At 43.3% G+C, this 13,906-nt stretch overlaps 1 protein-coding gene across 8 annotated transcripts in view; it reads left to right on the top strand.

Moving 5' to 3' along the window:
• The window catches only part of LOC117245767 (nuclear factor 1 B-type-like), a 65,943-nt gene that overhangs the window by 3,517 nt on the left and 48,520 nt on the right, over positions 1-13,906 (top strand). For all 8 annotated transcript variants that reach the window (XM_033609248.2, XM_078164820.1, XM_033609249.2 and 5 more), the window contains exon 2: positions 1,075-1,606. In XM_033609248.2, the coding sequence (XP_033465139.1) occupies positions 1,075-1,606 (532 nt within the window). The remainder of the gene's footprint in view (positions 1-1,074; positions 1,607-13,906) is intronic.

Here is a 13,906-nt window from a genome sequence, read left to right on the forward strand (position 1 = left end):
TGTTGGTATTTAGCATTTTTTTAATTGTAGGGATCAAGAGAAATTCTGTCAAATGATTGAAAAGTTTTCTTTTTTGGCTCATATCTGCTGCAATTGTTCAATTTTAGAATTAAAATGAATGTGGTTTAAAGTGTACTAATGCAGCATATACAGAAAACTTAGACTGAATACATTTGAAAAAGTAAATTTAGTTTTAAAAATACTTTTACTAATAATAATCTGAGTCTGTGATCATATTTTGGAAGAATATGTTTCAACAGAATATTTTTAAATTTAAAGAGAGATGGAAATCTTAAGAGTAGGCCATGATTTTAATATCACTGACTCAGGTTTTTGGAATGAAGCTGGGCAAGTGTCATTCCACGTGTTAACCTCAACGCTTTGGCATCTACTTATAAAGGAGTCCTAATTCAACCTTTGCAAATACCTCTCACACAATTGCTGTGTTTGATACGTTGCCTTTCTCCTCTGCTTGTGTTTTTAATGCATTTTGAGCGTGCAAGCCCGTATACGAAGCTGTTTGCATGTGCCAGGAGAAAAGGGGATTCTCCTTCCTATTTTGTGACTGCGCCCCACTTGGCCCTCCATCTTATCCTCCATCCTTCGTGAACGTAGGATAAGTTCACGTTGGAATGCAGATAGTTTGATAAGAGAAATACAACTGTGAGGGGCGCATGCTCCCTGTAGCAGTAGCACAGGAGTCCCGCTCAGAGCATGCTCGGGAAATGAGAGCGGAGAGTGCATTCAGTCACCAGGCTCGGTGCTATTGTAGTGCTGGCAGTTGATATAAACAGTGGAATGTCCTTGTCATACCTGCTGTACGCCTAGATCCATCTAGCATGGTAAAACCGGCATTGTTATGTGAAGGGAAACTTCTCGCCTCAACACTGTTGTAACTGCCAATAAGATATTATGTGATTGATTATGAGGAATTGTTTGTTTGTGGTCTGACTTCCCTTCTGCCTGAGATTAGTAGCTGACTAAACCCATATTTCCTCTCAATGTTTAATGACATGAGTTTCTGATTACATTCTTGTTCTTCTCTCTCCTCGCTGTGTCCCTTGGATGCTCCAGGATGAATTTCATCCCTTCATTGAGGCACTTCTTCCTCACGTCCGTGCCATCGCCTACACGTGGTTCAACCTCCAGGCCAGAAAACGCAAGTACTTCAAGAAGCACGAGAAGCGGATGTCCAAGGACGAGGAGCGCGCGGTGAAGGACGAGCTTCTGAGCGAGAAGCCCGAGGTTAAGCAGAAATGGGCATCCAGGCTGCTGGCCAAGCTGCGTAAGGACATTCGGCAGGAGTACCGGGAGGACTTCGTCCTCAGCGTGACGGGCAAGAAGCACCCGTGCTGTGTGCTATCCAACCCGGACCAGAAGGGCAAGATCCGCCGGATCGACTGTTTGCGGCAGGCCGACAAAGTTTGGCGTCTGGACCTGGTGATGGTCATCCTCTTCAAAGGCATCCCTCTGGAAAGTACAGACGGCGAACGCCTCGTCAAGTCTCCACATTGCACCAACCCAGCACTTTGTGTCCAGCCACACCACATAACAGTATCGGTCAAGGAGCTGGACTTGTTTCTAGCATACTATGTCCAGGACCAAGGTAGGTTCAAGCTCATACTGTGTGTGTTTGTTTCACTGCGTGTGTGAGCTAACGCGCATGTGTGAATGATGGCTTGGCAAGGTCAGGGGTCACATGTGTTACTTTTTGGCAGTCTCGCTCAGACTGGCTGAAATCACCACGACATTCGCCAGACAAATAAACATGAGCAACTTGATAGCCAGTGCTGTATATGTGCAGCATACTGTACATTTTTATATGGCTCGAGTATGAGTCATAACTAAACAGAGTAACAAACTGTAATCAATATTAAATGTAGAACATGTTTTAAATGTGTCTTTGCTCTGCTGTACTCCAGCAGCAGCTCCCACTCATGTTCAGTTATTAGTCAGTTTCTATCATGTGGACACACACACACACACACACACACACACACACACACACACATAGGCTTGTAAAATTGCACACACACTCTATACACCTATTCTGTTTATGTGGATATGAAGTAGTGAAGAATGTGGAAAGTTGCTGTATAGACTGGTTAAATTAAAATGAATTCATATTTCCAGTACTGAGTTTATGAATCTGTAACACAATATTCTTTTAAAGCTCCTGCTGTTACAGTTGTGGTGTGTATTAACAGCATTTTTTTATTTATTTATTTATTTTTTTTAAACTGTCCTTTCTGTATTAAAAAAAACCCTTCCTTCGTCCCCGTAGTCTCTATTATATAATGTAAAATTATGTAATTTTAAAACTTTTCTGTTTCCAGTCAGAAATCACATTAAAGCTGTTTTGTTTTAAATAAAAATTTAAAAAGGTAATTATCATATTAATAAATGTAATGCTGCTTTTAAGTCACTTTACAGCTTAGCATCGAACATAAGAGCAAACGTGAGTAGGCCCTTTTAATATTTGCAATGCATCTCAGTAAATATAAGACACCGTGTCTGTTCTAAATCGTGTGTGTGAACGTGTCTGTGCTGAAATCTGCCTTTTCTAAATTCCCCAAAAGCTGGTTTGTTTTCTATGCAAGCCTTTTGCGGACACAGCGATGTGCTTGATATGAACACTGGATCGTGCATTTTAAGTAAGAGGTTGGGGGGAGGGGGGGGTGCCAGGTATTGTAATAGGTTTAGACATGCACAATTTTTGTTTTTTTTTGAATGGATGTGTTAAAAGCATTTTATTTTTCAGAACTGAATTATTCTTATTTATTTTTTCACATTGATACACAACTCAAAGACTGTGGCACATTTTTAAATATGAAACATTTGCAAAAAGACATAATTTTTGAGAGTAGCCCCTTCCAAACTGTAATTGGAAGAAACAAATAGTCATTTTTTGCACAGTTAGATCTAATATTTTACAAAATGTTAAAGGAGAAGTGGAGAAAATAATTAAGGACAAATGATGTACAAGTTCAACAGAAAATATTGCTTAAATAGATTTTCTAATCAGTGTTATTTTTATTCTTTTTTGGACACCAGCTCCATAATTTCTAGTTGTTGCAGGATTTAAAACTCTTTAAAAATGAGCGAAAAATAAGGTTTTTAAAGCACATACTTACATTTCAGTCATTCATGTCCCTCACAGTGAACTTCCTCCCTTTATCTGTCGACCCCATAGGAATCCCCCCTATAGTATTCCCTGTTGAAATTCCCTTGTATTAAATCTACTGCAGCACCACCGAATAACCACCAATACTTTGCTATTGAGGGAGAAATGGTGGTATAGCTAGCTCATTATCATCAAACCCTGAGCGCCATTTTGTGTTTGATAAGTGCCAGGGAAAGCAGAAGGCACAGCACAGAGACAATAATGGTTGCCACTGGCACCGGGGTTGGCATCAGACCCTCTTTTGTGTCTTTTGTAGGATGCCGCCGCTTCTCTAGTTTGCATCTGCTGCATTTTTAACTGTTCGGTACCAAGTTGAGAACGGCTCTTTAGTGCTGTTTTCATATGTTTAAACAATAAAGTAGTGCCTGCATTGTACATTATGGATGGTATTTCATCAGCTTTTATTTCAGGAAAATGTGTCCGCTACAGAGGGAAAGCAAAATTATTGGCAAGAAGCTTCATTTGAGTGTTTGAAATAAGCGGTGAACATAATGTTCTCTTTCGCCAGAGAATAAATTGACGTTGATTCAGCATCGCATTGCGGATCAGAGCGGTTATTTACCGTTGTCCTCAAAATTTCTGAAGGTTGAAACTTTGGCAAATACAAAATAGCATTCTTTTAGCGGGATCACAGAGACGGCCATGCTTTTTTTTTTTTTTTTTTTTCCTTTTTCGTTTTTGCAAGCGAAAGCGCCTTTTCCCTTTTCTTCAAGTTACCAAGCAGTGCCCATCTCCAGACAATGCAGCCATATTGTGGTAGCGTGTGGTGCGGCGCCATTTTGTTTTGCACTGTGCCAGGGAGGCAGGCAAATCACCAGTAATGGTTGTTAGAGGTTTGGAGGTTGGCATCAAACCCTCTTTGTCTGCTTGCAGCATGCCTTTGATTCGTTGGTTGGCATCCGCAATGCAGTGGGCATGTTGGAAAGTTTTTTGACAGTGGCAGAATGGAAGCCGCTCGCCTTTGTTCTGCTGCAACTGCACGAAACAAACAAACATACAATCAAACACAAAGAAACTAGCAAACGGCTGTGTCTGAAACAGAATCTGGTATTTGTGCGAACTGCTAGAGGAAAAAAAAATGGGTCCGGACTGTGCTTTTAATATTGTTCTCTCTGTCCTGCTACCTGGCAGCGGCTCGCTTCTGCTGTGTTGTGTGATTGGATAACAAAAAAATATGCTGCCGTTATTTCCACAACAGTGTTTTTTCCAGTTATTTTTTATTTGTGGCAAAAATCAATAAGCTCAGAGTGTATTTGTTTTTGATTCTGGTGGGTTGCTGCCTGAGAAAGGTCGACGGGTTGGCAGCGAGTGTGCTGGGTGAATTTAGAGAGGGCACTCAGCCCCCTTGTTCTGGGGCACAGACGCGTTTAGCCAGGCAGGGCTGTAGCACCCATGTGCATGCCCAGATGAATGCCCGCTGGGAAGTAGGCTGGGGGGCTGGGAGTGGGGGTTGTGGCATCCATTGTGCCAACTGGCAGGCCGTGTTCAATACAGGGCCCTGGCTTCTCACACACACACACACTCACACACACACACACACACACACACATGCACACACACACACACACACACACACACACACACACACACACACACATACACTGCTGTTGTACTCCAATGCACTGTTTTATCGTTATCTGATAAAACAAGTGCCTTTTTTTTTCTTCTTCTTTGAATCATCGCCTCTCCCCACCTGGATTCATATTTTGCATATCCAGTTTGACAGCTTGATGGAATAGTTGTAACAAGGCATGCAGATAATGGTCATGTTAGGACACGTTAGGATACTGTAGGCCTCGTTTGTATTTGGCTTTGTTAAGCTGCGCATCACTATTTCCGCAACAAATACAGGAATGTAGTTAAATAGCCTCTGAAGGCTCTCAGCTCTGCATTTTTAAATGTCTTTTTCGTAGTACACATGTCTGCAATTACTTAAATATGGAAATAAAATGATTTGAAAAATATGTGATAAAGATAAACAAGCAAACCAATTCAGGAATTTGGAGGAATCTTGGAAAATCTTGTAGAAATGATGTCTGAATTAATTATAAATGAATTCAGCAAGCTGTACTCAAGAGGAATAAAGTAGGGATGATAGTCGATATTAGAAATTATTGCGAAGAGTATTTTAAAAGTTGTCATCGCCCTCTAAGCAGACAGAAGAGGATTTGCTGAGGTAGTCCAATGGGAGACTAAAGAAGTCAAGGTCAAGCAGTTTTCCCATTACTCTGGTGCTGAAAGTTAACACGGCCATAAAACATCATTACCTTGACTCCCCCCCCCCCCCACACACACACACATGCAGTAACGTAACTTTTTTTTCACACGGTCATGATAGTTTGTGGAAATGGATGGATTACCTCTGAATACATGCTGCCATGTTAATGGAGACCTTGTTTTACGAGCGGCAGACTTAACCTCTGCCCCCGGGGTCATGACCTTTTCAAAGAGATGTGGCAGGGTGTCCTCTGAAGTTTAATTGAGCAAAACAGATCAGTGAAAACGCGCTGTTGTGGGCCCAGGGCACGTGGAGGAGGAAGACTTTTTGCCCAGGGGGGGTTGGTGGTGGTCAGGGGAGGAGGCGAGGGGAGCTGCTCCCTAAGCCCCCCTTGTTGACCTCCTCAATCGGGGTCAAACCGCGGCGGTCGCGAGATCACCGGTGGCCTCTTGGCAACTGTTTGTCTCCACTCCCCCGCCACTGCTTCTGGTCTGGCTGGTGGTCTCTTGGTTCACTGGCCTAAGTGAGGGGGAGTAGGTACCACTGACTCCCCACACCTCCTCACCCCCTCTCCCCAATCCCTCAGGCTGGTAGTCTGGCTGTTCCCCATCTCCAAGACTGGCCATTGCCTCTCCAGCACACTGCATGGGGTAGCTGCTTGCATCTTGTTTTCCGCCCGGCTGCCTCAGAGGCTTTGGTCAGGCGGCCAGTGCGGAGGCCTGACCTTCTGGGTCACAGTGGAGGTCTGTGACTAAGCACAACATCCATCCCTCCCTCCCCTCATCCCCTTATCCTCCTCTGCCATCAGGAATCACCCCTGCGGCACACTGCCCGGCCAAATGACTCTCTCACTCCTTCTCTGTCCCAGTCTCTTTTCTTTTCTCACTCCCTGGCTCTCCTTCAAGCCCAAGACTCCGACCATGACAGCTGTCCCAGGCCCAGGCTCTTGGCCAGAGAGAGGGTGGCTGGGTTCCTGCCAGAAGTGTGAAACAAAAGTTGTTGTAAGCAGACAGCGTTAAGGACACTACTGTTTGTCTTCCTTTCTTTGGGTAAAGTCAGGTTATTCAGCTGTGTTTAATTTTAAGTTTTCCTGGTGAAATGGAACTGGAAGAAGTCTCAGGACTGGTTCTTTTGGAAGTTGAGTGGAATTTTATTCTGGGACATGAATTTTAACAGTGAACATTCAGAACAAAATCAGCAAGACCGTAAAATACAACTCCTGGGAAAAACCTTAACCGATGACTCCAGAGCCATATAGAAAAACTCTTCAGATTGAACTGCACAACCCTGTGCTCAGCTTCCATTCTGGCTTCCTTATTAGTATGCAATAGAGCCTGCGGTGTCTGGCTACCTCTCTGTCAGAGCCATAACCTATCGAACACATTCTCTCAATCTAATCCACTTAGAACTCCCTCCCAGCTTCACCGCTTGCCTTATTGATTTCCGCTTCCCACTAAATGTCCTCCCGATCCTTTTTCTCTTAACCCGGGAGCTATTTATGTTTTGCAGTCTTTCTTTCTTGCTTGCTTCTTTCTTCCTTTCTTTCCCTCTCGCTCACTTTCTTTCTCTCTTAATGGCTTCACTCCCTCGCCCAGATCTTTGGTCGTTTGTGATCCCCATCTGACTCCCCTCTGCCTCTTTCCCCCTCCTGCTCTTTCTCAAACATGAACCTGGGTGCAGTGCAGCCAGGTTGCCTGGCTCAGTATGAAGCTTGTGTTATTAGCAGCGGGGTTTTGCTCAAGCAAATACCTCAAGGCTTAAACAGGCCGTGTTACCTCCTTGGCCCTCTTTTGTGTGCCATGTGTACATAAATCTCCATGGAAACAAGGCAACTCGGAGCAGAGGCCACTGAGAAATGTGGATGCCTTCTTTCTCAACTAAATTTACAACTCCCCTCCTTTGCTGTGCTACAGTGTGTTTAATTTGCTTGTGTCACAGTTTACGCTGTTGCATCTGTCAAAAAAAATGGGACAAGGCCTTTCTTTGGCATTCTAAGGCACGGGCATTGTGCTGAAAAGGCTTTTCTTGTGTATTTCAGCAGGAGACTTAATTTTGTGTTTGTGGCTGCACTTGGTTAAGGACTGCAGTTTGTGTCATTAGTCTATGGTTAAGATCTCAGCTTCTCCACACTTTCCCAGGCTTTCGTGGAGGACCCCAAATGCATTTCAAATCCCCCCGAGGCCACTTGACTGGAGGACCGGCACCTCCCACTCCTCCCGGATAGATTCCCCACCCCCACCCTGTCTGCCGGTCCTCCCAAATGAAGACAAATGGGTACATTCACCCCCTATCCCAGGCACTACACTGTACCTCACTGTCCTGCCTTACAAAGCAGGCCCTCCCTGTTGCCTGAGTTTCTCCATCCAGTTGCTCTCTTTTTTACCATCGCACTAGCAAAAACTTGCTGTTGTCCCATCTGCTGAAGTGGGCATGCTAGACAGCAGAGTCTGTAGTGGAAAGATGGCTGAGAAGGCTCAGAGAGGAGGATTCCTGTGAAGATGTTTGTTGACCTCCCGTTTTTTGAAGTCAACCAGGAGAAAAGAACCCTCAAGTACCAGACTGAGACTTTCATGCAAAAGCCAGTCCCCTTCACCCAGGAAGGAGCCTTGTGAACAACCAATGAAGGGAAGAAAAAATGGGAAGGGGTAGTAGGTGGGGTGTGATGGGGAACTTTGGGCAGGGGCAGACAATCAGAGTGGTTGCCCAGGAGACACTAACTTCTCTGTGCAGCTCCCCCCACCCTGCTTTGCCCCATCAAAGTCTTTTCAGTCCAGACAGGGCCGATCAGCGGCCCAGAGTGATGGTTGTCTCTTCTTTTGTCTGGCGGTACAGTACAGCCCATCACTGTGACGGCTCGACAAGACCTGAGCGGGACAGAAAAAGAAAGGCCCGCCATAGCAGTGCTGGGCAAAATGTACTTTTGGGTGGGCGTGTTGCTGTTTGGGGTGGTGGGGCGAATCCCCCAGAGGATTTCTTTCTAATGTCAGTGCAGCAGGTCAAAGAGGGGATATGGTGTCTGGGGCTTGGGAATGGCCTGCTTGGGACGGATTCATCAGCGCCCCATTGAGTTGTCAAAGCGAGCCAAAAGAGCTTCCACTCCTCCCTCACATATGTCAGGTTCACTTCTCAAAAAAGCTCCCAATTTTAGAAACTAACTCTTGATCAACAGAAGAGCCATATAGTTAATGTAATAAACAATACAACCCCCAGTATGGTTGTTTGTTTTTATCGACCCATACAGTAAGAAAAGTTATAGAACAGGCAGAGAAGGCAAGGAGAGTGGGAAAATAAGTCATTTACATTTTTAGCACTTACATAAACATGCAGTCTTTTATGACAGGCAGCATGTTTGAGCAGTGGGGCTGTATGTGATTAAAGCGAGCCATATAGAGGGATGACAGGAGGAGAGGAAATATGGACACCTTGTTGGCAGGAACAACATGAAAATCTCATATCTCAGGATCACCTAACCAGCAGGTGTTACAGATTTTCTACAGAGTTACTTCCTCCATTGTGACAGACAGAGCTGGTTTACATAGTGCCTCTTTACATCAAGTCATTAAAACAACAAACAGTGAATGAAAGGGAAAGAAATACACCTTTCCCACACGTTTCTTTAGAGATTTCCACATAAATATGTGAGCAACTTATGTTGTGTTTCACTTGCACTGGGAATTTGGCAATTTGGCAAGTTTCCGGTCGGAAAATTTCAACAATAATACAAAGTGAAGTTGGATTTCTAACTTGGAAAGTTGGAGGAACCTCACTAACCCTCACATCAGTTATGTCACACTCTGTCTTCTTAAATCAGACATACACACAGTACTGTCCAAAGTCTATCTATAGACTTGTTGCTACGGTGATTGTATGTGCAAAAATACCTTGTAATTAGTTGTTAGCAACTAGTATTTCTGACAGTGGCTAACCTTTGATTGCTGCTGCTGGTTATAGAGTGCTGCAGGGATGATTTTGTAGGCATGGAAGTTATCACCCAGGTTTTCTCCACAATAAGCCAGTGGGGTTTTCCCATTGGGTTTCGGATTATCGCAGAAAAGTTTATGATATTTACACCTTTTGTTCAGCTAGGTAATCTTTACAAATGAACACCACTTCTGTGATTTTTGAAGCATAAATGCAATCGCCAGAAATTAAAATCTAACATTAAGCTATAAAAGAATCACACCACGGTGGCATGACTTTAACATCATCACCACAACAAGGCTGTTAAGCTGTATTCGCCATGATGACGCTCTGTAGTCTAATTTTGCCACTTATTAGCAGCTGTGTTTTTTAAGACACGTAAAGCCTACAGTATTTACGAGTGGGATATTTACTTACTTATGTTGTAGAACAAAACATGGAAGTCTTTTAAGCTTGTATTAAAGAAGTATTTCACTGCTAGAAATAGGGTCTTTTCATAAAGCTGTGCTGTCAATGCAGTAGAAAGACATAAATACTTTTGAAATCAGTTCTACGTGACCAGAGAAAACAGAAAAAAGGACTGCGGCATTTGCTTTTGCTCAAGAGGTAGAAAACCTACAACTACCAAAATGCATTGCGACCAGACCAAGAAATGACCAAGAAAACTTGTGGGTTTGACACAAAGGCAGCCGGCTGACAACAGTCGATCTTGTATAGCAGTTAATTGTTAAGCTAAAATGTGAAATAGGCAATGTGGTAACAGAATCTTGGTGTATATTTGATCAACGCTGCCTAGTTTTACCGTTTGATCTCAGTTTTATTGGCCTGTGCAGGAAACAGTGTGAACTTCCTGTTCATAACTCTCGCTATTACAGCTAAACAGGGCACTAAAATATGTTTCTGAAAAAATTATATTATTAAATATACTATTATTATATTATTAAATCGGCAATACAGTAACATAATCTCGATTTATATATGTTCAGCACTCCCTAGTTTTACCATTTAATTGGATTTCAATCCGAGTTTGAGAGATTGAGAGAGAGAGGGAGATTTAGGTGCGGGTCTGTCTCTCAACCTGCTTCTATACTCTTTGTGTCTGCGGTGGCTGGCATTACGAAAATGCGGAAGTACAGCCTGAGGGAGGGATATCCAGGCACTGGTTAGATGGAGGGAAGTTTACCACAGTTCATTTACTCACACTACCCGCACTGTTTTGATACAAAGCTGGTTGAAAATCAACAAAGTATCCCTATGACCAGGGATGTTATTTCAGGCACCTAACCCAAAACCCATTCAAAAAACCCACTGACTTTGAGATGAGGGAACCAGGACTGCTAAAATGCTAACTCATGTCCAGGTTTTAGGATTCATTTCTTCAGCACTCTGGTATTCTGACTTGTTGTACAGAAGCGTGGTCAAATGAAATCACCTAAAACTTAAACCTTAAACACTGAGTCTAAGGGTTTAGTAATAATGAAATTGCCACTGTGCAACTATTTGTGTTAGGAAAAAGCTAGTCCAGTGCTGTCTGGACCCTGTGATTAAAGCCCGCTGCAGCACTAACAAGATGGTTAATGAAGCCCGTTATTTTTACTAGGGAACAACAGGGCTTGTTACCATGGAGCCTTCTAAAAGCTTATATGATCTGACTCCAAAATTGTCTCGCTCTCTCCACTGGAACAAGGCTCCAGCTGGTAGTTTCTGCATGGACTTTCAGAAAAGCCTTCCAAAATTTTATATGCAGACACAAAAAACGCACGCATGGGGACACATGTTCACACTCACATGCCCGTATACATGCAGAAAACTATGAACATATTATTGCTCACCTGCACTTCAGCTTGAAAGACTGCATTTAGATTCAGTGGACCACAACTCCTCAATAACAACAGTGCTCCAGCATCTGCCGGCTGAAACTGAAAGTGAGGGTGCTTTAAAAGCTTGTTCCGGATTTACTAAGTCAAGATTGTAATTAGGCCTCCAACATGTGCGCAGACCTACAACCCACAATTACACTGTGGATTCTTACCAAAAAATAACTCTACTCCACCATCCCACTCTTAAACCTCACTGTGTAGCCTGCATTAGCAAGGAAATTTGGCTAACAAGAGGTCACCAGGCTCTAACAGACACTAGCCCTCATGTTATCTCTGTTGCCTGTCTAATAAAACACAGACCTGCCTAATTTGAGGGCTGTGATGTAATCGCTGATTGTTTTCACAGAATTGTTTGCAACCTGCGGTCTGGGATTCCTACTGGCTTAACATAGCTTTTTGAGCAGTTATGATAATGACCCTAGTTGACCTACAGATGGCTAAATGAGTAATGGTCTAACTCATCAACTCTTATGGGATCCCAGCTGAGTCTGCTCGGTGTTTCCCAGGAACATCTTCATCTGCTTATGCAGGTCTGTTTCACAAACTATTAGACGCACACCAGACATTTTTCTCCCCTTTTTCTGTAGAACCTCTGGCTGTAACTTGGGTTGCCATGTGTGTCTTGTTAAGGGCAGTTATGACAAATGGCAGCAGCTGTACAAACTAATCTCTCTGTAGCTTTCACACATGGCGCCCAATTAACAATGGACCACTGTGGGGCCCTAATCCACGGTGCAGCCATCCTCTGGTCCCGCTTGCCGAGCCAACTGCCCCAGGAGACTCTTCTCCTCTGCACTCCTGTTAGCCAGCCTGTAACTCCATTCAGATGGGAGCCGGTGAACAACCGCAAGGCATGCTTGGGTTGGAGACACGGTAGCCATCTTGTTTGTTTCCATGTTGGGAATGCATGGTTCCCGACGCTAAATAGCCTGGGTTTTATTTGACACTTTGGTGTTCTCTGGGATTGGGTTGCAGCCCTCAGAGGGTTTGGACTCGGATGCTCACATGCACATATGAACTCACGTGTATTAAAACACATGCACGCAGCTGCACTTGATAGATTTAGCAAAGTGCTTGCTGAACTGGTGGGTGGGAGTAATGTGTGTGTATGTGTGTGTGATATAGCTTTCCTGTCAGTGGGCATATTTCCAGTAGTTGTATGATGATAAACTGCTGTTTCTTTGGGCCTCAGATAGCTGAATGCACTGTGTAATGCACTTAAAGTGTGGGGGGGAGAGTGCTTTACACAGTGCATTCACTACCTCCGCAGTCTTATAGGATAATATACTACGAAGGCGGGGGGATGTTAGCCCACACTTACTTAATGGTTCTTTTTAACTTTGGATTTTTCCCAACACTGCTACTCGCATACACAAATATTCATCCACTTTCCCAAAAAAAGTTTCGATGTGTGAAGTCGTTCTCCTCATCCAAGAACATGTCAGCAGTGCTTTACATGGCCTCGCTAAAGCATCTTCATTTAAGTTTTAGATTACGAATAATAATTCCAAAACTGAAATACTGTAATTTTCAGGACAAATTCACTTGGATGCAAACCAGTGTGAATTGTTGTTTCCACATTTCCCTCCCTCTGCTGCAAAAACAAAGCCACAAACGGGAGTTTGAGACTCAAAAGAAGGGTGTTGAAGGGTCGACGGCCATCAGGAAAACGATGCAGGCCCCTGCCAAATCTATGACATGAATGAAACAAATGGATGAAGGAAAATGAAAATGGTTGGGGTGTGATCTCTGGCAGGCAGCGCGAAACCAGTGCCAACTGTTATGAATGGGAAACCGCTGCTGAGCTAATGAAAAAAAAAAAAAGAAGAAGAAGAAAGAACTCACTTTTTTCATCCGCCATCCAAGAATAATTAACCGCGCGCAGGCCTTCTGGTGAGGGTGGAGAAAGCCACAAGACACTTGACTAACATCTCACCGCAGAGGACAGTGAAACACAGAGAGGGGGGGCGGATAGAGGCAAAAAGGAGTTTTGTTGGGGGGCAAAGTAAAGTTCTTTGTTACTATTAGCCATGAAAAGAGAGCAGGTGAAACCAAAATTGGAGTGAAAGCACAAAACTGTCAAGAGGCGCTTCTTAAAACGCTCTGTTAAAAAAAAGGTAGCAAAAAATGTACTTTTATTCTTTGATTACAATTAACATGAAACATCAAAACTTTCACAAATGCTCATGATAATTGTTGGCATTCCCGACCATTTCTCTCTCAAACTAACCTATATATGCTCACACACACACACACACACACACACACACACACACACACACACACACTCACACACTTTGAACTCTTAACTTAATCCCTGCTCGGGGTGTTTGGTGACAGGGCTTAAGGAATCTGCAGGGATCATGTACTGTACTGTACTATAGCGCTGATGAGATTAGCTGATGAATCCTCCAGTTGATCGACAAGAAAGTTCAGTTTAGTTTCAGTAGCCGATAAATTGTCGAGAGTTTTCCAAATGTTTATAGATAGATATATATTTATCACAATATTTTTAACCAAGTACCTTTGTATTGATATTGCAATGATAGTTTAGGGGTGACTATTGGTGATGATGATGATTTTTAATCATCACTAATGTGAATATAATGACTAAGTATGTAAAGGCAAATAATAGAACGGTCAGGCAAGTTCAGGAAATTACATCACTCTACTGTAATGCAGCCCTTAAAACCAGGAAAAGAC

The sequence above is a fragment of the Epinephelus lanceolatus genome, chromosome 22 (assembly GCF_041903045.1).
Source record: "Epinephelus lanceolatus isolate andai-2023 chromosome 22, ASM4190304v1, whole genome shotgun sequence".
In the NCBI taxonomy this organism is placed as follows: Eukaryota; Metazoa; Chordata; class Actinopteri; order Perciformes; family Serranidae; genus Epinephelus; species Epinephelus lanceolatus.